Raw genomic sequence first — 27,029 nt, forward strand, 5'->3', positions numbered from 1 at the left:
ACCACATAAATGTTTTGTGAGTGTTTAGACTAAGCCTTTTGACCAAGGGTTGCTAAAGGATAGAAGTCTCTAAAAATAGTTAGTGGGAAAGCAGTTTTGTGGAGTTTTATTGGCTTGTCTCTTTTTTTGAGTGCTTTAAAAAAAATTGGAACTCTTTCAAGCAGGTGGATATTTAAATAGCATTAGGCCACATCAAGTGATTCATTTTCATATTTCCCAGAACATGCTTCTCACGTTTCCTGTAGCAGTTGACAATGTCTTTTGACCCATAAATTTAATCTGATTTTCGAGGCTTTAGGTATACAGAATTATTTGCATAAACTGCATGGAAACAAGTATCCAACAATGTCTGGGCAAGTGTTGGGAGAGCCCTGTTTTGAATAAACAGTGTTTGATTTTTCCACACACACTTGACGTGTGTGAGAATCCTTCATTTCTTCCTTTCTTTCTTCATTATCCCTCTTGAAGTGTAAGGACACTGCTGCAATGTGTTTTCTTAATTTCATACCTTGAATTTCTTATTCCTTTCTAAGACCCAGCTACATGTCTAGGCTGTCTTAACCTATGCTTCTGTTGTCATTTTCGTATGCAAATTTCAAAGTTCTGACACAGACTCAGCAGCATTAAATAGTGTCTTGGGTTGACTAGGTTTGTGTGGGATGCATTATTTGACTGTCAGGAAGTGGGGCAGAATCTCTGTGGAGCACAAGGGATAAGCACACTGTGCATCACCTTGTCTAACATGCATCTTCTTTGTTAAGAGTTCTCCTTTAACTGGCTCCTTACAAAAATCCCATCTGCATTTTCTGAAAATAGTTGACAGGTTTTTGGCGTTTCAGCCAAGGAGCTCAGCTACTGCAGACTTGAGTTGATGCCTGAATAGTTGCTTGTTGTACACAAAAAAATTTGGGAAGCTCTATGTAGGAGATAGAAGTGCTGAGATTTCTTTGGGTGGTGGGTGGGAGGCAGGTTGACTACATTTGGGGATGTTTGCCTGAAATACCGCTGACTGCTGTTTTAGAGCATGGTATAGCAGCTTTATGGTATTTGGAGAGAAGAATGAGAGCAGTAGGAAAGATAGTAACAGCCATGGAGTGCTATCATTAGAAGAGAAATATCTTATATATCTTGTTCCTCATGAGTTTCAAATATGCTGAAGTGACAGGCTACTTTAATCCTGTTGTAAAAAGAAGTGTATCTGTTCCAGACAAGCTCCAGGATGTGTGATGATGTCAGACATGACTCGGTTTCCTTGAAAATCACTTTAGCTATAGACACAGCAGTGTCTAATGCAGCCCAGGAACAATGATTAGAATGGAAAAGGGTCTTGAGGGGTTCCATTCATTTGCCCCTCTTTCTCTGCACTCTGAAGATTATTCACTCACTTTTTTTTTTTAAGGAATTTACTTTTTCTAGCCAGCGGAACCCCCAGTGCTGCAGGCTGGCTGAGAGTCACCAAATCTCTCACAGATGATCCCAGGAAACAGTCCTTTGTGTCACTCGTCCTCTGGTCTTTCTCTTTAGAATCAGGAAGTGCTCTGTTGATTAATACTGGGAAAAAAAAAAAAAAAAAAGAGACAGAAGGGACAATTAGAGAAATCAAGCTAGATTTTCAAATTAGTCACCCTTTTTGAAAAGAAGTTGAAGATAAAAGCATCTGCCATGCATGAGAAAAAAAATGGGGGAGGGTGGGTAGAGGGAGGACAATTTGATTGCCCTTTCGAACAGGCTTCAAAATAATTCTTGTCAGCGTTTTAGCAAGCTCTGTTCTACTTGCTTATATGTATGCCGTTACCAAGAATCAGTGCTAATACTGTACTGAAGCATGTTTCTGTATTTAGGAAGCCAGTGTGTGGTTGTTTCACAGTATCTAGCTGTACTATTTATTTTTACAAGCTTCTTGAAAAGTCAAGTTCCTCCAACAAGGCAGCAGTAAAACAGTTGTAATACAGAGATGATATAAGATGCTGCATGTGCCAAGTATGCTTCATTCACTAAATCTGGCAGAAAACAGCTTGCTGTAGGCAACACTTCTGAAATAAGAACACCTCTCAAGGAGGTTTTTAAAAATATCTTTCTGTAAATCTCCTTCCTTGAGCAGCACACACAAGATACATGCAAGTTTATAAAAATATTGGCACTTCAAGGTTTTTCCTTGTCAGCATCTGTGAAGGTTTTTGTTCTCCATTTAACCGTAACAGGTTTCCATCATGTCTTGCTTTTAAGAAAGTAACTTAATTTGTAAAATATAGATAGTTGTACTTTCATATTCTAGTAGATGGAGAAAGACTTGGCACTGCAGAAGTCTTCTGTACTAAGGCAAGTGTAATGTAGTGTAAAACTTTGTACACAGTGGTATTTCTTGAGTTTTATGTTCACAGTCACAGAAGATTAGAACAGAAATACCTATGAGTGTTCTTGTTTTGAAGGTTGAAAGTTAGGAGCTTTCATTTTCTGGCCCTGTAAAGTGGCAAACCTGTTGTGCTGTAGATGGATGCTGTGGAAATGTGAACTGTAGTGGGAGTTCATTTGCATTGTCTCAAGAACACCTCTCTCATTGCAGGACACTCACCAGCTAAAACTACTTAAGACGTTAGAAGGTCACGCGTACGGGGTCTCCTACATTGCCTGGAGTCCAGATGACAACTACCTTGTTGCCTGTGGCCCAGATGATTGTTCTGAGCTTTGGCTCTGGAATGTACAGGTAAGTGGTGGCTAAGAAAGAAAAAGGAAGCTTTGTGGTCTGCTTGCTGCTTTTGTTTCAATATCTGGATACCTCAGGCGTGAAAGAAGTAATTGCTGCAAACTCGTGCCAAGGTGGGAATGTAAAGAAGAGATGCTGATCTTGCTGTCCTCCTCTCAGTTTGAAAAAATAATTATGGCAGCCTGCAAATGCTCTTTGCACTTGGGACAGAACTGAAATTGGAGTTCAGATCTAAATGTCTGGGATTGTGCAGCAATTCTGGTGTGTGTGGTTACTGTTCTTTCTGAGAAGGGGTGGCATAAATGCCTAGGATGTCAGAGAGCTCCTGAAGAGAAGCACAGCAAATGAATGAAGAGAAGTAGAGGGCAGAATTATCATTGAAGGGAAGCAGTTGCTCATTGATGATTTTAACAAGAAGTAAAAGATGCAAATTGTTTTCACTTCATGTAAGTCTCTCCGTGACGTTAGTGAAAGAGGCTTCAATTTATGATTTCAGGACTTCATCCTTCAGTCAGGCACTTGGGCATTTTGCCATTCCCTCCATGAATTTGAAAATCACTTTCTGCTGTTGAATTTTATGGGCACTTGAGTTGATATAAAAGCTTCCCTTGCCTTGGTTGAGAGCTGTATAGACTTCCTTGTGCTGTCTTGGACTCTGAACTAATTTTGTTTCCTAAAACAAAAACATTCCCTTTCTTCACCCGTAGACCACTTTTCTTCTATTTAATTGACTAAATTGGCTCAGTGAAGAGCACTGCTGACAATGCCACTCATTGGTGTTCTGTCTTGTGAAATGGTGGCTTTATACACTAGGCATGAAAACTAAATTTTGGCATGGAGAACTTCAGCTCAAGGAGGGAAATATTCTGACTGCTGAGATATTCGTAACTTCTTACTAAAACGTATTTTATCACCTCTTCTAATCTCTCTCTGCCTTCTTTCTTTCAGTGTTTTGGGTTTTTTTTCATTTGATAATGCTTGTCATTCTCTTGGCTTGTTCATGTAATTTCTTTTCATTTCACTCTTTACTCAAAACCTTTCAGTTGTCTGACATACCAGCTATTCCATCTCCCTTGATTTGAGACACAAAAGAAGTTCTCCCAAATCAAGTCCAGATTCACTGGATATACTAAAGTAATTCTGCCTTTTTATTGCATTATTCATACATGTGTTGCTTTTCAATAAACCTTTTGGAACATATAGACTTCCAAACACTATTCATGTCAGATAAAATAACCAGTGCCTTTTTGGGAAAGTGTTCTGGTATAAGGCCCTCCTGCCTTTGTTTATTTTCCAGACTGGGGAGCTGAGGACAAAGATGAGCCAGTCTCATGAAGACAGTTTAACAAGCGTGGCCTGGAATCCTGATGGGAAGCGTTTTGTAACGGGAGGGCAGCGTGGACAGTTCTATCAGTGTGTAAGTTCTCTGCATCTGTCCCTTTGAAAGCAAAGCAAGAAATTAAAGTTTGGTCGATGCTTTTTCAGGTTTTCTGTGTGTACACTAAAACTTCTCATTCTTTGTTATTCAAAGAAGCAATACATTAATGCAGATATTTCAGCAGCACTTTTGTATGGAGCAGTTTGAAGGGTTTGAGCATCTTTGGTGTGCCTCAAGGAGGATTTGTAGTCTAGAATTTTTTTTCTTAGCTTCTTCAGAAAAAAATACTAATAAAAAGCAGTACCTTTGTCCCCAAGTGTTTTTATTCCACAGAATTTTGACTAGATCTTTCTTAGTTTTTGCATGCTGTCTTTGCTTAGTGAAAACAGAAATATGAAACCCTCATTACTTGACTAATGTTGGTTTGGGATGGTGGTCCACAGTTTCACCATATTCTTGATTATTTTTTCAACTGGTTCCCGGAATAATAATGTAGTATGGCAGACCTCACTGTGAAGATCAGCTCAGTCATGGGGTGCAGGTGGCACATGTCATGCATGAGAAAATAAGTGACAGAAAGGGTTCTCTGCTCTCCAGGGCAGATTCCTACAAAAGCCCTGGGTTAAGACAACCGACTCCTAATTCATTAAGCCCTCCCCTGTAAAGAGTCAGATTGCTTTCTGTAGCAATTGCCTGAATAGAAAGTGAAAAATATTTTTGTTTGTATCACAGCTCCTCTGAAACTTGAGACTAATGGTTGAATGTCTGTTGTTTTTTTCCTTCTGCTCAGGATTTAGATGGTAATCTCCTTGACTCCTGGGAAGGGGTGAGAGTACAATGCCTTTGGTGCTTGAGTGATGGGAAAACTGTTCTAGCATCAGACACACACCAGCGAATTCGGGGTTATAACTTCGAGGATCTCACAGACAGGAACATGTAACTACTCTTTTTTTGGTTCTGAATTCCTGCTTCTTAGTGTGAGAAGAAAATTGAGGAAGGGTGTGGGGGGCAGGATAGGAAAGTAATTATTAAATATTCTCAATATTAAAAGGTGGCACATTAATTAGTGAGCAAGTTTCAGCAAGCAGCATTAGATCAAGTATTAGAAATAACTTCCTAAGCACTGGAGTAGGTTTCTGGTGTATATTTTGGCATTTCTATTATCACAAGTACTTGTAGTCCTCTCAATTACTGGCATATTTTAGTAGATTCTGACTTGAATTTAGGAGTTGAGGTCTGAAGTCCCATTTGGACTTGGTGTTTGGCCTAAGTATAAATAGGTATTGCAGACCTGGCTTGTACTGATGTATAGAGTCATACCTAATTTCAGATTTGGAACTGTTTTTCCTGATAATACTGCAGAGACAGGACATGCCTGTTGTGTTGGTGTTGCATCATTATCTGGTTATCTTGACTCTCATGTCTTACCATTTCAGAGTACAAGAGGATCACCCTATTATGTCGTTTACTATTTCAAAAAATGGCCGTTTAGCTTTGTTAAATGTAGCAACTCAGGTGAGTTGGGGATTTTGCAAGGAAATGGAGATAATTCTGCTTGCAACTGCTAGCTGTTTTTAAATATTTAGATGTGAGTTGAAATGTTTGATATTAACTACTTGTATATTGTGTAATATGAAGGCCTTCATATTCATAAATACAGCATGGAATTCTCTGACAAGAAGGCAGTCTTGAGACCTGTGGGTTTTTTTGTGGTTGTTTGGGTTGTTTGGAGGTTTTGTTTTTTTGGGTTTTTTTTTAGGTTTTTTTTTTTGACTGATTTATAGTCAAGAGTTTCGTATTGGGAAGTATGTACTATAAAGTGTTATTATCTGGCTGTTGCACTGTGAAGCCAGGTACAGCAAGAACTGTGGCACTTTGCATGTCTGGGGGCATAGATTTTATTTGTCTATTTCTGCTTTTGAAACTTTTGGTAAGAATAAAGCTTTCAGAGTGGAAGGGATCTAAGGGTAAAAGTTTAGTTTAGTAATTTGATACATCTTTACTCTTTTCACCTGCTAACAGTATCAAAATTTGCTCCAAAGTTGTGAACTTCTATGTGTAATTTTTTTTTCATTGTTCAGAAGAATGCCATTAATATTTAATTATAAAATAACACTTTTTATATTTCTTATTTCCAGGGAGTTCACTTATGGGACTTACAAGACAGAGTTTTAGTGAGAAAGTATCAAGGTGTTACACAAGGATTTTACACAATTCACTCGTGTTTTGGAGGTCATAATGAAGATTTCATTGCGAGTGGCAGTGAAGGTAACACCGTTCTCCTTTGTGCAGAAAACTGGATCACTGTATCCTTCCTGTACCTTCATCTTATAGATGACAGTTGCTAACAACAGCATTATAAAAGCAAACCAACTGGCTCATGAAATAAATTTGAGGCATGCTGAGATTGTGGCATACTTCAAGAAGTAATTGTGGGCTGGCAGAATCTTCTGAGAGGATGGCAGAGGTAGAACTCATTAATGACTCTTTTGTGTTCCTCCTCCAAAGCAAAAGCATCTGCACAGTTTTAATTAGAAGTGGGTGGGGTGTTCTTGAGGATTTTTCTTTTTGTGGTATGATATTTAGACTTCTCGTTTGAATAAAATGTACTACTGGGGAATAACAGCTTCATTTGCCTGTTGAAGATACAGGTGTGGTGAGGTTATTTTAATTTCAATAGAATCATTTTAATTACAGACAGAGTAGCCTCAAATTAGGCAGTTGTTGACGTAGTCTGGTAGAGTTTCTTGGTGATTAAAGGCTTTGTGTTATGTTTTCATTCAGCTGTCTGTGGCAAGAGTAGAAATTTATTAAAAGCTTATGTGTTGAATTGGTTCAGTTCTGTCACTGGTGTAGTGGCATCACTTGCCATAGAGGTCACTTAAAATTCAAGCTTATGCAGGGCTAAGAATTACACTTTAATATATAAACAAATTACTGTGAGTACTGTGTAACTCAGAGTTCTTAGGAAACAAGGTTGGCCAAGGCATTTCCTATTGTCTGTTTTTGGAAAATACAAAACATGTTTCACCCTCTGACTATATGCAGTGGAATATGTCTGAAGGGCAGGACCTTCAGTCCTCCAATCCAGTGTGAAGCTGTTTTCATGGCTAGACAAGCTTTCTTGGTTTGAGACCTGAGTGCCTGAAAGTTCAGGATACCTATGTGCATGTGTAGGTGCAGATACTGTAGTGCACCAGCCCTCCCCCTCCCCCCCCCCCCCCCCCCCATTTATTGACTTTGTTGTCTTCATTGTTTAAAATCTACAGTAGTTGAAACCGTCGGTAAGGAACTGATGATTCGGAGCTGATGGTTCCTTGGATTTGAACTGTCTGAAGCTGTCGCCTTTTTGCAAATGTGGCTACTGAGACTATTTTTAAAGAACAAGCAAACCATAATAACAGGTCACATTCTCAGTGCTGGCTTTAAAAAGTAGTTGATCACATTGTCATAACCTCTTAAAACATCTTGTCAGCTAGGTAGGAGTTTTCCTGACAATTGCATCCATAGGAAGAAAACAGAGATTTCTGTCTCAGAGGGGAATTGGCTGCTGTCTCGTTTTTTTCCAAACCAGAGTACTGCTTTGTCTTTAGGCTTGGGTTACCTGACAGAGCAAAGGCTTTGTGTGTCTGTTGTATGAATTGTGGTGGTTGGTGAATGGTATGGATGCGTAGTCCCTTTGAAATCCTCAGTGGAATGGAAACACAGCCAGAACATTTGCATTGACACAAGCACATGTGAAGGTGGTACCCTCAAACAAGCTGGTTCAGCACAAGACAAGGGAGTTACCACATGGGAAAAAGCCATGAGGCTTTTCTGGCAGGGAGGTCAGAGAGCAAATTTGTTTTATAAGGGGCTGGAAGGAGGAATAGAGGAAGATTGGTTTGCTGAGCCTTCAGAGTGACATCTATGGGAAAGCCTTTCAAATAGATCAAAATACTTCCATTTGATTGCTAGACCCCAGATTGCTAGGCTTTTGTGTAATATTAGCAATACATACTTGTCCAGTTTATGTAGCACTGTTTGGAATATCCCACAGATATTCCCAGACAGGTAAACCCACAGACTTGTTACAGGCTGGTGGTCTATAGCTGGGACACCTCCCACTTCTTCTCCCCATTTGTGCTTCTATATGGCTGGTTATAAAGAATGACTCTTCTCTAAACATTGCAGTAGAGTGTCTAACCAGTTCCGTATTCTATTTCTAGCATGTTGTTAGAAGTAATTAAAAGTTTCCCATCACAAAATAGGATGTGTAGGGTTTATTTGCATCTACTTTAATATGTACAAATTGATATTTTTAAATACCACACAATAATTGGTTGTCAAAGACAGTAGTAGCTCACAATTTGAGCCATTAAGCTTTGCCCTCCCTCATTTGCTCTGTTTGCACTTTCACTGGAGTGTTATAGGTTTTTAGTATTAAGATGTTTTTCATAAACTATAGAGCTGTGATCTTATCTGGTACTCATCAACAGGAGGTGGTTATTATTATTATTAGTACTCATCACTTTATAATGCATTTACTAATCTGCAAATACAATTATTTGAGGGGAAAAAAATCTGCAAGTCTTCCTTTTGAATAAGATTACAACTCCATACCTGTAATTAAAGAGTAATTTAGTTTCTCTTTTTTGCCTTGTATTGTCTTATTTGCATTGCAGTCAAACGTTTTTCTTCAAACACCAAATGTAGTAGACTTGCAGATGTTAAAAAAGAATGTGTCTCTTAATGGAAGAGCTTTGTCTGCGTTCTTTTGATCGCTTTTAAAAGAATTTTTGTTAGTGCTGTTCCACGCTCAAGACTCGGGTTTTCAATGTGGATTTTAATGGGAACTGGTGTGGAAGTGCTGTTGGCTCCACAGGTGGGTGGATGTGTGCAGAGCAGTGCTGCTCACACTGCGTGTCCCTGTGTTTGGCTCAGATCACAAAGTGTACATCTGGCACAAGCGCAGCGAGCTGCCCATCGCGGAGCTGACGGGGCACACGCGCACGGTGAACTGCGTCAGCTGGAACCCGCAGGTCCCGGCCATGATGGCCAGCGCCTCTGACGACGGCACCGTTAGGATATGGGGACCAGCGCCTTTTGTAGACAACCAGGATATTGAAGGTAAAGAAATGCGTTGCTGAAAAATTAGTCACTGCTTTGTTGTGTTTTTTCTAGTGTATGACTGTTGGTTTTTATCAGTTAGGCATGTTGTGGCATAAAAAAGACACAGCCGGTATTTCCAACGTTATTCTGATATGGCCCTATAGAAAACCGTGGTGTCACTAAGATCTTAGGATTATATTAACTTATTTATGCAGACTCCATAAAAACCTTGTTTTCAATGCTTAGGTTTAGTAGTGCACAATGTTATTAAAATTTAAACAGTCCCTTTGAACCACACTGCCAATTGAGTAATAGTATTGTAATGGTTACAAAAGGAATGTCCGATGTCTAGAGAAAGCGTAAAGTTTTACCTCAGAAAATCTGTACAAAATTGAATCTTTACTAACCATCAGTAACCGTATGTGTCCAGGGGAGAGAGAGACAATGCTCATTTTTTTTTTGCTGTCCAAATGCCTTCAGGTGTTCCCAGCCCTTCTTGCCTCCCCCAGGATTGTTAAGGAGATGACTGCTGGGGAGTTGTGCACTTTATATGCTTCTGTCATTATGTGTTCAACCTTGCAGTAAGAATTTACAGGAGACATTAAAATGATACATAGTATATCCTATTGCCACAGGACCTCATGGATGTGGCTTCAAGGGGAACCTGGGCAAAGTAATCAAAGAGAAATCCATGAAGTGCTGGTAGATAAGTAAACACCTCTAGTTCAGAATGTCTCTTAGGTAAAAAAAGTCTGAAAGTTGGAAGGATATTAGGAGGAAGAATTGCCTCCTCTCCCTGCTCCAGTGCTTTGATACATCTGCTTCTAGTCTTGGACTAGGTGGACCAGCCTGGCTAATCTGTAACACCTGGAATGCCCCCATAAGGAGTCAGAGCCTGTCCTTCAGCTGGTTTTACTCATGGCTTTATTGTTTGGTTTTCTCCAGTGAGCTGTTGCTCACTCTTTCTTAGTTCCTCCAGAAAATGAACCAGTAAGTGCCATCCAAACAAAACCAACTGCAAATGGATTTCTCACAGCAGTGCTTTTGCAAGAGGTGTAGGTGCATGGAATAATACCTAACCACTTAGGAATCCTGAATGGGTGACAAGACAACTCTGTAATTAGCACACTCCCCATGAACTTGTATGTAAATGTGTGTGACTTCTTTTTGGACCAGATGCTTTTTGAGTACCCACACCTAACATGCTAAAATAATTTCTAGATTGTTATGAATAATTTTATCTAAAATAAGTAATTTCAAGCATGGAATTTAGCTATGGTGTAAGATACATTAACTAGTGCATGTCCAGTTAAAATTTATGTAAATACACTGTATTAATTACCTTGTGATAGAAATATGAACTGTTGCTAAGATCTTCAAGCTGTGATATCTTTCTTTCTCTCTGTGTTTTTGTTTTTGCTCAGAGGAATGCAGTAGCATGGATAGTTGATGGCGAATTTGGAGCAGACGACTTCAGTTTAACTTAATTAGTCGTATTTTAAATGGCTTGGGATTTGGTGCAAACAAACATGATTGATAGCTGGACAGACATGCTCGTCATGAAAAAGAACCATTTCTGAAGCCCGGTTGGGGCCAAACATTTACCACCTTTGCTTCATAGTAACCAGTCGAGATGAAGCACGTCTTTAGAACTTTGTTGGACACCGTGTTGAAATTACCCCCCCATCGGTTGTGAAGAACTGTGCTACATTCAGGCTAACCATTGAACTCAGTATATATATTTTTCCCTCCTGCCTTTTTGTCTGGCAGGCTACTGTTCTTGTTGCTCTTCTGTGTAATGAAGTTTAAATGCTTGTTTGGAACACTTTATTTAACAGTTTAGAAGGCTTGATAGAAAGAGTGCTTTAGTCTGAAGAGTATACATTGGATAGGAAAGTATTTCCTTCTCTTGTTTCTCAAGTCTCTCTCCGCCTTACTTAGCTTGAGATCTTTGCAGCTTGGTTCATGGATTCTAGCCTTGCCCGTTGCGCAGTATATCTATCAATTGAGAGGATAAACCAATGAACTATGTCAAAAGCACTCTCAGTATCACATTTGACAAAAAGTTTTGTACTTTTCACATAGCTCGTTGCCCTGCAAAGGGGTTAACAGCACAATTTTTTAAAAATAAATTATTTATAGGATTAAAATGACTTCATTTGTATACATTTGGAATTAAAACAATGCAAGAAGTGTCGTGAAACATGGTATCACTGATGCTTTTCTGGAGTGTCCTGAGACCCAATCAGAAGCAGTGGCTGGAAAGAGATTTATGTAGGCAGTAAAGCTTGTTTCAGATGGAGGAATTCACTGTCCATCTTAACAGATAAACTGTATTAGTTAGGAAGAAAAAGCATTCAGACTGCACCACCAGTCTAAGAGTTGAAACGAGAAAAGGTCTTTCTGGTTTTCTTAATTACATAAATATATGCAACAATGCTGGTGTAAAAGGTAGACTACACTTTGAGGGAAGAATGTGTTGAAAGAGTCCTTTCTTCACAAAGTCAACACTTTGTATAAGTAATTTACGTACAAATCATAATTAAACACTTGTATTATGATGGAAATTTTTTCTTTATTTGATAAACAAGGGTGGACAGATTTTGTTGTTGAGAATATACTTTAAAGTTTTCAGATCTAAATGCCTCTCCCAGACCTTGTTGCAAGCTGGTGCTGTGAACATCTTGACACATCTAGGAGTAGTTCCACTAATGTCCCGTGTTAAGAAAAAGCAAAGACATTTATAATTTAAATATTTATTATTTTTGACATAAACAGATGGCCTGGCACCTCTGTGCTTCTTCACTACACACAAATCCATTATGGGATGGCATTGGATTCCCTTTTGCCACCTTGGGTGGAAAGGTAGTGTTGGTACTACTATGAAGTAAAGAAGGAGCAGGGAAGGGCATGCCACCAGGAGTCATGTGAGCAGAAGTGTGGACTTCATCGTTTCATGAAATAATGATTTAGTGTCCTTGTTAGTCACGTGTGGAAGAAGGGTGGGGGAAGGTTTGCTGGAATTCCTGGGAAGAGAGGTGTAGCCACTTTGATGAATGGGAGTGTAGTGTTTCCCAGGAAAACAAAGGTTGTCAGGTTAGATTTTTTTTTCTTTTAGATTCCAGCCATCCGGTGGTGTGTGTTTGTCTTGCCTTGTGTGCAGACTTAAGCATGAATTAAGATTCTGATGCTGTAGTTGAAACCAGCCCTGAGTCTGACATACAAGTTTTCTAATACCTCCAAAAACAGGTAGGAACTTAATGTTCAGCCTTAAAACTAAGGTGACAGCTTTGATAGCAATTACTGTTTCACAGCACTGAGTATACTTGTGTATATTTAAGATTATACATCAGTTCTTTCTTCTTTTAATCAGTTCCAGAGGAAGGTCTTTATTTCCCTTTCTAGTTCAGACAGTATAAGATGAGTCAGGCCTGTGGCCTTAATGTTGCAGGAAAACAGACAAGTTCCCATGGTCAAATTTGAGTAAGCTAAACCTTGGAGCTTAAGGAGAAATTAATTACCTAAATTGTAAACAGTAAATTGTAAAAGTGTTTTACATGTTCAAAACATGGTATAATTCATAAGCAATGCCAGCATGTGAATCTTTGGAAGTTACTTTAGTATTGTCTTACTCTGGAACTTAGATTTTCAAACCAAACATTGTCTAGGGAGGGTAAGGAGAATAATGGTTTTGATGTGTCTTAATGTCTCATACAATGGTCTGGCACTATGTATTCATGGAAATAAAGTGGGAAATTTAGGCAGGTGGTGAAGACTGGTTCAAATCTCAAGTGTAGATTTAAAGTCTCATATGCACTTCAGGGATTTCTCATGTGGTGTCCACAACTAACCAGAGTGAGACTCCTTTCCTGGTACAGCTGCAGGGGGCTGCCTGCTTTCCATGGCAGTGCAATTAGGAATTTAAATGTAGGACCTCTGCCAAAGCACTGCCCCTCTCTTCTGGACTTGGTTTGTCCCTCTGAAGGACACTTGAGGTATTGAGAAGCTGAGTTAGGGAGAAACACGTGTGGGGTCTCTGTCCCTTCGTGTCCTGGTGCAGCCATGCCATGTAAAGGCAAGCTCCAAGCAGGTGGCACTGCTTCCAGAGTGTCTCAGTGACAGCCTGTTTGCATCTCGTGGGCCACCAGCAGGCAGGACAGAGAGGTGAGACTAATCTTCGTTTTGCCACACTACTCAGTCCCACAGCAGCTGCCATTAGAGATGTAGCAATGAGAGTATCATCCTAACTTGGAGATGAAAGAGCAACCTAAACTATTTCCAACACGTTGCATATTCACACTATGTGGATTGAAAAGTACCAATACTTTTTGTGCACAGACAATGAAATGAGACCGGGGTGGGGTGGGGGGGGAAAACCCAAACCAGTTTGCTCATTTGCAATACACAGATTTCCATGTGCTTAAAAATGTTCGTAGGCTGGAGTGTAAGGCTGGAACAAGTACACACCCACAATGAATTACTGTATTTCCAGTCAGCAGGCTCATGGTTTTAGAGAGAAAAATGCTGTAAGTGTGTACTCATTTTGTAACTTTCTCTGGTCACCTGTTGGCTTCAAATATTCACAGTAGCCCCAGGTTATTATCAAGGCAGATCTCAAAAGAAAAAAAAAAAAAAAGCTGAAGCATTTTATTATCCAAATGTTCTTTAGCTGTTCAGGTAAGTAATTTTCAAGGCACAATGGAACACAAAAGGGAAAAATGGTAGCTCTGCTCATGTTTTGGAGGGGAGGGAAGTGGGCGAAATGACACCTTTTGTTTTTAAATTCCCTTTGTCTTTTCTGAAGTTCTCCAACTTTAAAGTTAACTTCTCTTTATGATTGGAGCAAAGATGCAAGCTAGAAATCTGCCCAGATCTTGCCAGTTACTTCTCAGCTTGGCTTCAACCAGGTAATGTTTAATAAAACTCTGTCTGCTGTTGGGAGTTGGTGTCTAGTTGTGTATTTTTACACTGCTAAGTGATACTCCCACCCAAAATCAGTTGTAAAGACTTCCTTAGCAGGAAGCCAGGACTCGTACAATTTGCTGTAGCTTGAGGGGATATGTTGTAGATCCAAATGGGGAGGGAGGTAGAGAAAAAAGAATGGACATAAAAAGCAGGATTTACTGACCAACAAACAAACTACTGTAACTCAAGGGGGAGGAGGAAAAATGCACTTTCAATAGTTTGTCCATATTTTTAGCTACAAAATACACTTGTATCTAATTTCTTTTAGAGACGACTATTAAGAGGAACACCCATCCCCTAAATGGCTAATCCTCCTTTTGCCCTCCTCCTGTCTTTTCCACGTTGGCTTGAGTCCATTTTCAGCTGCCATACTTGATTTTTGAAAACTGCTACTTCTAACAATGTCTAGAAAGCAAAATCATTAACTATGACACTTTTTTTAAACAGGGTGGACTTAATTGAAGTGTGCAGTGTTGAACTACTGCTGCAGTAGCTGCCTCTAGTTGAAATAAACTGTAGCCAAGTTTTCTGTCTATTCATCCAGATAATCTGGATTCAGTAAAACATCTGTGAGAGTGTTCCTCCCATCTGGTATGAGTGTGTGCGTGCATGTGTTCCACAAACAGACAGAGAACCAAATGTTCTAGGTACTTGTCATGTTTATTGCATACTTTAAGTCGTGTGTATGTGAAGTGTCCTTTGACCAGAAGGTTTTGGTTAATATCAGTATATTTTTATAAATTTGAAATTCATTGTGCCCCATCTTTTTTCATAAACATTTTACATTCTTAGGGTATATGTGCTAGATTTGAAACTTAACATTTTTAGGCACAGATGGAAAAAGTTATTGGCTCCTTGAAAACATATGGGACAAAATGGATCCTCAAAGCATGTATGTACTTACAAACCAAGCTGTAGAGATCAAGAAAAGAACTTTATTGTTGATCTCAAGATTTCTAAATTGTCAAGATTTATATGGAGTTGTGGTGGAACTAGTTAACACTTAGAGCTTTTGGTATGTAATGACTATTTGCTATGGACTGATATTAAATGTTTCAAAGGATTGCGTTCTTAAACTTTCTGGATTTTTGTTACTCTCCTCAGATATTATTAAGTAGTTAAAAATTTCTTTGCTATATTACATTAAAAACATAAGAACTTTGGGTCTCGTATTTATTTTCACCTGTTTTACTAATTATTTACGGAACACCGTTTTAACTTTTTTATTTTATAAATGTGTAGTATTTTAAACATATCTTTAAAAATTGTTCAATTGGAACTACATTAACTTCTGATTTGTTTTTATTAGGATTTTTAAAAGAAAATACACTTTTTCCATGTTGGTGCACAGCACTTAACAGAAATGTTTGTATTCCCTTTCTTTCAATTCAATAAACAATAAATAACTGGAATGAACAGTTCTTAGTTTCCCTAACTTCACTTACATGACTGACTTGGATGTTAATTTCTTGATCATTAATTATAGATTTCTTCCATAGTAGTTCACTTCCTTGCTAGGAAAATTAATTTGTGGCAGTGTAGCTGCAGCCGAGTCACTCAGTGCTGTGCTCAGGCTCTCCAGGCTCTGTTGTCTGGCTCTAATCCACCTCACCCTTGTGTTTGTGCTGTACTTTAGCACTCCACTTGCCCGTGTCCCAGGCTGTGCTTATCTCACTTGCTCAACATCTGCTCCCTTGAGGCTCTGTGAAATCTATCATTTCTTAATGCTGCAGCTTGCTTAAATACCAGACTCTGGTTGTTGTAGGTGATCCTTGAGTTTTTATGGGGGTTTTTGATACTTCATATTAAAAAATTGCTCCTAAAGTACTTTGATCTCCTGCCTTTGTGTTCCCTCCAGCTGACCCCGCGTTCTTGCCCCTCCTCCCTGTGCCTTAAACCAGAACCTCATCTTTGTCCTGCATTTTTAGTCAGGTCTAGCTTATGTTGTGTTTAAAAGTTGTGCCTGAATTTCCACTCCCTGTAGCTTTTCCAAACTCAAACCTTTTGCTGATATGCATTCAATTTCTGAATTCTCTTAAATTATGTATTGATTAGAATAAGTCTTCACTCCCTCCAGTAGCCCTTTTGTATTAACTTTGTTCTTTCCCTTTCAGTTCAGGCAGTATTCAGATAATTACGGCTTAAATGCAGCTGCCAAGAGAAGGGATGTGCTTTATTCCCCTGCATGTCCTCGTTGTGCCACTTCCCTTGGCTGCTGGTATTTGCAGGAGGGTTCTTGGGTTGCACACCCACTTCAGCCATAAATTATTCACACAGCAAATGAAGGAAGTTACTAACAAACCCAGCCAAAAAAGCTGCCATCCTCTCTGCCTTTAATGGTCAGAAGAGTGCAAGAGAAACAGGAATATGAATTCTATGGGTCTGTGACTTTTCAGCATTTGTAAAATTTTAGTCCTGTAGGTTTGGGGTTTGTTTTGGTTTTTTTCTTTTTTTTTTTTTTTCTGATGTGTGTTTTCGGGGGTTTTCTGTTCTTTTTTTAAAATCATTCAGGTTATTTCAAAGAAATTCCACAAGGAACCTGAGAGTAGGTGTGTGTTTCTTAATTAGCTTAAATCCAAACTCTGCCTGAGGAGAGCCCTTCCTTACCCCTTGTGCTGTGCTCTCTGTGCTGCCTGGTCCCCTCCCTGCCAAGGCTGTCAGCTCATCCCAGCAGGGTGGCAGTGCCAGTTGTCTCCTCACTTTAAAGACCTGTAATGCTCTGAAGGGTAAGCACTGGGGCTTGTATGCCTCTGTTTCTGCCAAAGCTAAGGTGGTGAATGTACTGATAACTGCATGGTGGTTCATGATATACAGCCCAGATTTCCCTACTGCTACCTCCAGCATCCATCATTCCCTATACTTAAAGGCATAGATGGCCTTTGGGCACTTGTACAAAATCCTAGAGAGCTTCTTGTGAGAAGAAAGAATAAAGCTCTGACAATCCTGAACAGATAAAGATTTGCTTTTTTGGGCTTATCAGGGTTTCTGGTTGGTTGTTAACACCTGTATGTAGAATTGTTCTTAATGGTCAGACCACTCCACTGATTGACCGTGTTCAATAATACAGAACCACTTTAGAAAACGAAACCATTTACTAGATTGAGGAGGCAAGTATATTCCTTAAAAAACAGGCTCAATAACCAACAGTTTGTAATTAATGATTAATTAAGGAGAAACATGTAACTCTACACATTTTAACTAACCCCCCTAATGCAGAATTCTTATCTATTATGCAATCTCTCTGAAAACCGATGCAGGACTTTGCAAGCCTCTTGCTGTAGATTGTGGGTGAGGAAAAGGGCTCAGTTACATCAGTTCAAAGTTGGAATCCCTGCAGGACTTTGATTTATTTTCACTGATTAGGAGTTTTCTATCAATCATAGCTAATGGTTCATCACAAAGTTTACTTTGGTACTTCAAGTCCAAAGGGAAATAGTCTGAGTGAATAGGAAAGAATCTGTATTTGACCTCATACCCAATGTACAGTGATAGTCAGATGAATTTTTTTAAAAAATCAGTCTCAAGTTTCTTGAGATTGTCTCGAATTCTGTGTGATAGGCTTGGGTTTAAATTACCCTGTTCTCTGCTGGAAAATAGGGAGGCTTTTTTTATTTTTACCGCCATAAAAAATTCTGTGCTCTGTGGCTCTCCCTGGCTGCAGTATCCCTATTTCTAGCTAATTAATCATGTTTTTAGCTATTAAAAATACATTTTTCTGTAGCTGACACGGACCTCTGAAGGTCTCGGTTGAAACAGGTACTGACCCTGTACAGTAAGGCGGCTTCAGCATTACCACTGTAATTTATTCAGCACAATTGTAGTCTCTGAAACCTGCTGCTGAGGTTTTTACAACTCTTATGATCAGTTGTTGGATACAAATGAACAGAGAACTTATTCATCATGTTTTTAGAATAAGATACCAAGCTGCTAGTTTGAGTAATGGACTTCAAATTAAATGAAGTTAATGCTCCTGTTTCTCAGTGTGAAACAAGTTTAGTGAAATGTATCTACTGTCCATATAGCAAGGACCTGACTTAGGCCCTTTCTTCTAACACCCAAAATATGTGTAGTAGGTTTTTTTCACACACAAACTTAATTGCCTACTATAATCTGCTAAAAAAGTTACTGACTTTCTACTCTTTTGAAGTTTTATTTTCTCCAGACCTACCTCCCGTCTGGGTTTTGGCTTTATAGGGCAGTACTTTCTGTAGTTTGATGTTGTGCTGTCAGGTAGTCAGTGGCATCCAGCTGGGGTAGCTGTTTCCTTAGTTATTTTTTTAATGAGCAGGATTTTCAGCAGTTTTTCATCTTAAACACAGCTGAACTTGGACTCCATCCATCAAAAATTTAAAGACAAACTTCTCCTAGAACAAACACTGAACACAAGGTATCTACAGCAATAAAGTATCAGTGTCGCCTTTTCATGGCTGGCCCTGAAAACAATTGTTAACTCCAGCTGTACACTTAAACCCAAAACTTAAGAAGAAAAAGCTCATAAATTTTTGGACATAATTACAGAAGTGTATTTTTTAAAGTGTTTTAATTGATGTGTTTGTTCCAAGAGACCTGTTTGCAAGCACATATAAAAAACTAAAAGACAGTTATTGGACAGTGAGGGTACAAACACTTATCACCAGTGCAAGAACTGCACAAAGAGAACTTGCTGGTGTCACTGAAGCAGAGTCACATCAGAACTGGAGTAAGTGGGGATATGGGTTACCAGACCATTTCCCTGAGCTAGACAGACTCTTGTTTCACCCCACTGGCTATGCAAACAGCAGGTTCAGGGAGTAGCAGCTGCAGATAGTCTTCTGCTCTTTAACCAACTCCACCCCAGTGCAATATGATCTTTACTTTATCTGAATGTCCATGATGTACTTCAATGACAAAATAGGAGTTGAAGGGAAAAAGCAAGTATTAAGCATGGTTCTTGTTTATCTGCACTCTTACACACAAGTGTCATGTCCACCACAGGGATCTTAATCCATCTGAATACAAGAATTCATATAGGTTGCTGCAGGGTGGTGGGCAAAGGGAGGAAAATGTAACTTTCATTCCATTGATTTTTGTCTGGAAAGAATACCAACATCAAGATGCAAGCTGTGCTCCTGTTCCACTTTGAATTCTGTTCCAAGTGCTCTTTCAAATTAGGCTCTGATAGGACAGCTTGGCAGCCAGAGTCTTATCCTGACACCTCTCAGCAAGAATCAGATATCATTGCTGCACTTAAATGTGTTCTGGAACTACCATCATTACCAGCTCATGCTGCTGAAACGATGTTCCCTTATCGCCATTTAATTCCTATGAGGTCACTTCTGTAAGCAAGGATTTCATCTTACAGAAACAGCAGCTCCAGCAGTTTGCCTCGTAAAGGAACAAAAACAACTGCTACACAGATCCAATGTCTTTTGAAAATATTTTATGTTAAAAATACAGAAAAATATTTCTTGTTCAAAGAGGAAAAATATACTGCATGACGACACTGATCTAGGTGTGTTCGGGAGGTGTCTGTGGCTCCACAACCAGTCACTGGAGTGATGACCCAATTTGGCAGCTAATGGTTCTCTTTCAACTTCTCAATCATTTATCAAAGCCAGAATCATACTGTGACAAAACAGAGAACATGACACCAGTGGATTACTGAAGCTTGTGCAAGCAGGAGCAGCTCTCACTGTCATGAGAGAACTGCACTGAGAGAACCTGAAATAGAAAGTCAAGGCACCCCTGCTGTGTGCTTTGCAGAGGAAGACCAGGCTGCAGAAGCAATACTGCAGCAGAGGAAGAGCAGCTCTGCCACCTTGGAGTAAGTGGCCTTATCACAAACACATCTAGTTCTAACTCAGCCAGATCAACTTCATGTTTTAAAAACAGAACTTGTAAAATAAACTTGGTCCTCAAGAGTACTTCCTTGCTAAACAGGCCACTTACTGTAGGTGCTGAAAGCATGTAACTCTTTACATTGTCGGTTTGAGATTAAGGAATAGCCTGAGTTTCCACTTTGATCAGAATGAATAAAGGCATATACTGAGCCCAGAGATAGCTGTCAAAATATATTACTGAGGTTTAGCAGGATGCAAAAAGCTGAGACGTGAATACCAGCAATTACACCAGTGGAATAGAGGAGATAAAAATAGCTGGCAGGCAATCCCTTTGTTCCTTGGGAGCAATTTTTGAAACTAACCTGTAAAGGTACATGAAGAAACAGAGCAGATGAAAGCCCAGCTTAATCATGGCTTCTTTCATGTGTGATTTCAGTTGTCCTCGGTTATGGATCTCTGTGGGATCAAATACTCCCATGTTTCCACTTGGCACCATAATGTACCTGAAAGTTAAAGAATAAAAAAAAAAAACCACAACCAAACAAACAAAACCAAAAAAAAGTCAACAACAAAAACCATCAAAAAAACCCCCCACAAAACAACAACAACACAACCAACCACAAAACAAACAAACAAAAGCAAAAACAAAACCCAAACAACAAAACCCAAAAATGTAATTACCAAAACATTAGGGAGTGTAAGGGCAAGAGGTGGGGGAAAGCTTGCCAAGAAGGGACTTTCATCTGAAGAGCCGTTTCACAATTCAAGGTAAGGGAGTTCTGGATATTGCAGCTATCTCTGCCACTACAACCCACAAATAATAAGAGAACAAAAAGTACTAAAAACATCAGCCCAGCTTCCCATGTATAAATGTGAGAGATTCCAGGTAATAGCCAATTCCAGTTCATTTTAATTGCTGCTCACAGTTAGTTGCTGTCATGGGGTAAACACCCACCCACAGTGGAAAGATGCCTAAGATGAAAGGGACTGGAAAAAAAACCTAATTTAACTAAGAATCAGTAATCTATTCAGCAAAAAACCACATAGAAAACCACAAACTCTAGTGGTCACAACGAGAAGGCATAAGCCAAGGCAAAGGATCTGTGCTGTTACTCCTGACTTTGTCACAGCCATCCTGGGACACCTCAGCACACTGAGGCTGACAGGATGAGTTGGGCAGAACTGAAGATGTCAAATCCTGCTGTCCGAACCCACATGAGAACAAAAGTTGAGTGAAGCCAAGTGGAATGTAAGCCAAGGAAGCATAAAACCAGCAAACCAAATGTTTATGTCCTGTGACAACTGAGCCAGCAGCATGTTCTCTTGTCAGAAGAATTTCTTGAGGGAGCACATGGGAGCACATGAAGTTCTCACTCCAGCTGAGCTCAGGCTAGAACATCACTTCCATAAGATGATATACAAGCTCTACCTTCCTGGAATCAAGACTCTTTCTATACAGGAATTTAACTCTTTGTCTTAAAGCTGGAGCAGAAACATGGTCTCAGAACAGAACACTTGTTCAATTTTCTTAATTTGCTCCAATGGCACCACTTGTAGTCCAAAAGGCACTTCCCCACCTCTTACAATATTCATTTCCATAACAGGAGGGGAAGGAAAGGGAACAAGCAACAGAGAGGTTTTCTAGCAGCAGTAGAACATTGGGAAAGAAGAAGTCCAGCCCTTCTTTCAAAAAAACAGTAATTGTCTGTCACAGAGGCACTGAAAAGCACTGCAGCATATTTGACTAATATTCAAGACAGTTGTGTCCCATTAAAAATAGTTCATGTTAAATAATTCCAGTTTGAAATTCTCTTCTAAATTTGAAGTTTTGAATGCTTGTTCTGTTTTTAGTGTTACAACACAAATTACTGTCCATTTCCTGGGGGTGCAACACATTTTATTGGAATAGAAAGAGGAAAATGTTTCCTGTACCAATTTATCCTAGAAACAGAATGCATCATTTTCTTACCTGTCTGGGATATGAGTGCCATAAAGACAGCATGCATTGATTTTGTTTTTTTAAAAAGTAGTGACACTTAAATGATGCAACTTAACTGCGTAAGCTGTGAGGCATTTCTTCCAAGAGGCCCACAAGGCAGGACAGCCTATATTCTAGATCTAAGGAACTGAGCCATGGATACAATGCTGCCAGATGCTGACAAACCCAGCTCAAGCCAGCTGTCATCCTCTACACAGCAAAAAAAAAAAAAACAACTGCTGCAGCAAACAAGTAAACTGTCACCTTTAATAAATACACACATTAGTGCCTCCAGGATTTCCATTCAGTGGAACCTGCTACTGCAGCAACAGGACACTTCCCTCTAGATTTCCCAATTTTTAAAGGCATGTAGAAGTTCTGACCAGAATTTTCAGTGAATTGTAAATTTTTTTTTTTTTTTTTTTACTCTTTCAGTTTTATCTTCTTAAAGGCATGGCAAGAATCTCATTATTTGGACTTATTCTCTCAAGGAGATCTATACAACAAAGAAGAAAAAAAAAGCTGAATGCTTCTCTTTGAGTTTTAAAACAAGGAGAATGTAAGACAAAACTGTCTCACTGGAGACACCACAAAATTCATCAAAAAAAAATTAAGTATCATCTGAGTGGGCTGAGCAAGAAGGGCCAGTAGGATGTGACAATAAACATGTTGCAACTTTGGAAGTCTCTCTTGATGCTGTTTTTATCTAACTTATCCTTCCCGGGATTTGTTTCTGATACCTTTCCTGCACAAAACCTCTGTCGTCTCACTGAAATCCTTGGGAGAATTACTAAATTAAGCCAGTACTGCCTGTAGCTGCCATGTAGTCATCGGGATTAAGGAGGTTTTAAAGGAAAGTGAATAAGAGGAAGAGATTATCCTACCTTTCTTTCACTTACACTGCAAAGCAGGGACTTCTTCAATCACAACAGAATTATTTTTCTTCTGTATTTCTAACCTAAATTTCCCCTCTTTTACTTTGAACCCATTCTCCTTGCACTATCACTACAGTTTCTAATGAGCTGAAAATGCTAAACCCCACACTTGCTTTTGCAGGCCTCCAACTCCTTCACTAGAGATGGGACAGTCCAGGCTGTTAATGTGGGAGAAACTCCTCCATCCACAGAAAGGAGGATTAGTGATACAGGCCTAATATTTTGACTTCTTATTGCTGCACTGCACATCTAAAATTAAGGGAACAATCCTGAATTTTAGGATATTCAGAATATTTACGCTATATAGGACATAAATAAAATGAGAGCTGTCAATACAGAACAGCAATCAAAGCTTACTGCCTGACATGTAGAAATAGAATTTCTCTTTTAAAACTCCCTCTGACCAGTTTTAGAAGGGAAAGCAAGTGGCTGCTTTAAAAATTAACATAAGTACACAAAATGAAGCAGCAAAGTGGTAACCAGCACAAGAAATTTTGACAGCTTCAAAGAAAATGCATTCTGTCTGTGGTGTCTCAGCCTTGCCTAAATGAAACAACAAACCCCAAACCTGCCAGCAGATCCCAAACCAAATACTGGTCACTATGGGTCACAGCTCTACATAGGGAGGGGCAAAGAAAACCAGGCAAAACCATGACCTATGTGAGTGTATTTAGGCAACATTTATTTATTAAGCATAAAGTTTTACTGTCTCATGTTTCTCCAGCTTAGGAATATTTGAAGGCTTTGCTGGCAGTTCTGCAGAAGACAAGGGTGATATTTATCAATATTTAAATAGCACTGCTATTTTGCCCAAGAACAGCCAGGTTATCAGTACAGAGATCCTCAACTTTGTTTTAATGAGAGCTGTGAAACTTCTTGCTTAATTCTAGCAACTCAACCTCTCCCTGCAAACAGTTAGCCCTGGCAGGTTCAGGCAAACAAGAATTACAGCCAGCTTTCCATACCTGTACATTTAACATTTGGGCTTTTGGGTTCCCTCAGTGTAGTGACTGGAGATGATTTGTGACAAATCCACATCCAGTTTCCGCCAGCTAAACACCTGTGAAGGGTCAGTTCTCCACGCACCAAATGATACCAGATAAAAAGAACATGGTGTGAACTGACAGTCCCAGTGTTGCCACGTGGAACCCCCCACTGGTAACTAAACCATTTCCAAGGGTGGCAGCCCAATGTACAAAGAGCAGAAACACTGACAGCTGTCCTGGGCTGAAAAGGCTGCAAACCTTCCCAAATACAAACCTGCAGGATGGGGGCCCAAGACCAAAGCAGATGAGGGGAATGTGTAAATGCATTTACACAGGTCAGTAAATGAAGGAGGGTGCAGGGGATGACACCACAGCCCCATGGTTTTACAACCATCAGCCATGCCAACCTAAGCAGTTTCACACTGATAGCACTATCAGGAACAGCATGAGAACATTATTAACTCTCTTTTCAGTACTATTTCATAATCCAAATTAATCTGCTATTATTTCCTATGAATTTGGGAATTCATATCCACAAATGCAGATTCCTGGGCACTCAAGAGAATGCAAGCAAAGGCCAAACGTTTCATGTCCTTTACACTGTTGGGTTCCTTGTCATTTCAATGACAAGAAATTACGTCAGTTTGATCAATGAAGACTGTTAGCAGCTCAAGAGCAGAGCTGAAACATCTCTCCATCACATATTGTTCATCTTTGTACTGCACTTAAAGCTAAACTAGAAACAGTGCTAGAAAGAAACCCCACAAATCCTTGGGCACTTACCTATATATATTCCATGTGGCCACTGGCAGGTTAAGGAGAAAGATGAACCAGTGCAATGAAATGAGCATTAAAACTGTAACAACAGCATGGCCAATCAGCTCAGGCACCACCCACTGCAAAAAGGGGAAAGAGGAAAGAGTTACATGCACAAATGTAAATTCCTTTATGAAAATGACATCTATTTGGGATTATAATCTGATTATAACCACGTAAAATCTGAAAAACTGACAGCAGAGGCATGTGGTTCCATCACAGCATGGACAAATTAATACCTCCAGGCAGATTCCACACAAGCAAGCAGAAATCAAGCCCTGAGATATTGTAACAGAGGTGCTTTTCCCAAGCATTACAAACATTTCTAGAGAGCAGCACAGCCTGAACACAAATACACTACACAAGCATTCAAGAAGGAGAACTGAGAAAGTATGCAGAGCTCATCTGAAATCACTGCAGAGAAGAGTGGGTTTAGGAATTCAGATAATTAAAACGTGCACAAACAGCCCCAGGCTTGGAACAGATAAGAAAGCTGATCAATATAAAAACTGGCATTGTTAAACTGGGTCAGCCCCTGGCAATTACACGTTCTTAGCTTGGCAGGATCCTGTACCACTCTCTCTCACATTAAGGTAAAATACCTCTAAATCAAAATGAACACACACACAGAGAGGCCACATTGAATTAATGCTAAAAGTTTTAAGCAGATTCCTTTTAAATGGTACTTTTGTGATGGAATTTGCTGAAAGATCGACATCCAAAAAAAGACAAGCAGGGTGAAGTAAGGGATACATGCAAAATACTGCCAGACAAGGCTCCTCAGATACCCATCACCCCCCAGCTGTTTGCAATGCTCAGATGAAGGATACGGTTTTCTCAAACCACAGCAAATGCAAAGAAGAACAATTTACTTTATTGAGCTTGGAGCAGCACGATCTAGCGTTGATGTAGTCACATTCCAGATCTGATAATGTGATTATCTGAAGTTCGGGATAAGGAAACAGTGTTTGGTAATTCAGACTACACAAAGCTTTACTTTCAGCCAACAAACTGGAGAGACCCCTCTGCTCTCAGCATTCACTGCCTTGCTCTACCTTGCCCTGTCCAAGGCATATTTCAATTAGTTACAATTCACTGCTATTTTAGATAGAAGGCTTGGCTACATTTTATCATCAGGCCAAGTGATTTTATTATACATTCCCAAAGGCAACAGTTACACAAGTGCTAAAGTTCAGTTCAGCCCTTAAAACAGGCCAGGGAGGCAAACTCAGTGCTTTTAGTATCAAAACTATTACTACAACTCTTGAAACCAAACTAATGGGTAGGACAAGTTAATGTACTTAAACTCTCCTCACAAAACTGTGCAGTTTTAAACAGTGAATCTACTATCTCCCTCCCCTCCCTCCCCCCAACATTTACAACAGTACTGAATTAATCAATACTTTACTAGGAAATGATAGAGTACCATCATTACTAAATGAACTTTCAGACTGAAATATGAATCTTTCAGACAGAAAAATCCTCTCAAAAAAGGCTTGGGATGCACGTATGCACCTCGCCATGCTGTCTCCTGTAGAGCTCATGGTTCTTTTCTCCAAGGAAATGAACACTAAGAGATCTTTTTCCTATCCCTAAAAAATGCGCAAAGGCCGTTCTTTTTTCAACAAACAATTTATCCCTCTAGGATGAATTTTTTTTCGAGTGGTTTTGCTAGAAGAACTGGGTGTACCCTGAAGAATCCCATCAGGATTGAAAGAATGTGAAAGCCCGTTCCCTTTTATTTAGAAAAGTAAGGAGAAGTCAAATCTGTGCCTTTGCACTGCAACAACGCCAGCCAGCACAGACTGCGGACCAGCCTCTAACAAAAGAGCACGGCAAACCAGCTTGCCGAGGGACTCGGAGCCCCACAGCAAACACAGAGCACGGCGTCCTTGCAATGAACGCACTGCTGGCCGCACTTTTAGGCCCCTGTGGCCCCCGAGCACCGCTCGCTCCTTGTGCCGCGCCTGTCTCTCCTCAGCCGCGCCGCCCGCCCCCGGAGCCGCGGCCCCGCCGAGCGAGCGCTCCGGGCGCGAACCCGCCCCGCCGCCGCCGGGCCCCGCGGCCACCGCCCAGCGCAGCCCCCCGGCCCCGCCGCCCTCAGCCCACCGGCCCCGCCGGCGCCTCAGCGGGCCCGGCCCGCCCCGGTGCCCCTCTGGGCCCACGCCGCGGCCCCCGCGCCGGAGGAGCAGGATACGAAGTAGACGGAGAGGAAGATGAGGGCGCAGCAGTCGATCAGCGAGAAGATGAAGACCACCGACTCCATCCCGCCGCCGCGCCCGCCACGCTCGGGCCCTCCCGGCCGCCGTAGGCACCGCCCCGCCCGGGCGGGCCCGCGCAGCGCGGCACGCTGGGAA

The 27,029-nt window shown here is 40.3% G+C and overlaps 2 protein-coding genes across 3 annotated transcripts in view; one reads left to right on the forward strand and one right to left on the reverse strand.

Annotated features, from left to right (window-relative positions):
* WDR26 (WD repeat domain 26) overlaps positions 1 to 11,775 on the forward strand; it is a 28,285-nt gene extending 16,510 nt beyond the window's left edge. The window contains exons 8-14 of the mRNA XM_066178182.1: positions 2,564 to 2,704; positions 4,002 to 4,121; positions 4,873 to 5,018; positions 5,519 to 5,597; positions 6,221 to 6,350; positions 9,006 to 9,191; positions 10,598 to 11,775. Of these exons, the coding sequence (XP_066034279.1) occupies positions 2,564 to 2,704; positions 4,002 to 4,121; positions 4,873 to 5,018; positions 5,519 to 5,597; positions 6,221 to 6,350; positions 9,006 to 9,191; positions 10,598 to 10,623 (828 nt within the window). The 3' untranslated portion in view covers positions 10,624 to 11,775. The remainder of the gene's footprint in view (positions 1 to 2,563; positions 2,705 to 4,001; positions 4,122 to 4,872; positions 5,019 to 5,518; positions 5,598 to 6,220; positions 6,351 to 9,005; positions 9,192 to 10,597) is intronic.
* On the reverse strand, positions 1 to 27,002 carry CNIH4 (cornichon family member 4). 2 transcript variants are annotated; one of them, XM_066178184.1, is made up of 5 exons: positions 26,870 to 27,002; positions 25,545 to 25,613; positions 24,640 to 24,752; positions 20,320 to 20,460; positions 1 to 1,551 (listed from the first exon to the last, which is right to left on the reverse strand). In XM_066178184.1, the coding sequence occupies exons 1-5, from the start codon at positions 26,936 to 26,938 to the stop codon at positions 1,527 to 1,529; spliced, it is 417 nt and encodes a 138-aa protein (XP_066034281.1). In that variant the 5' UTR covers positions 26,939 to 27,002; the 3' UTR covers positions 1 to 1,526. The 2 variants fall into 2 exon arrangements, with proteins under 2 accessions (XP_066034281.1, XP_066034280.1); XM_066178183.1 differs by lacking the exon at positions 1 to 1,551 and adding an exon at positions 19,538 to 19,742 and having other exon boundaries at positions 26,870 to 26,995.
* Between the last annotated feature and the right edge of the window lie 27 nt (positions 27,003 to 27,029).

The sequence above is a fragment of the Chamaea fasciata genome, unplaced genomic scaffold (genome assembly GCF_029207755.1).
Source record: "Chamaea fasciata isolate MVZ Bird 193981 ecotype frontalis unplaced genomic scaffold, bChaFas1.0.hap1 SCAF_3, whole genome shotgun sequence".
Classification (NCBI taxonomy): domain Eukaryota; kingdom Metazoa; phylum Chordata; class Aves; order Passeriformes; family Sylviidae; genus Chamaea; species Chamaea fasciata.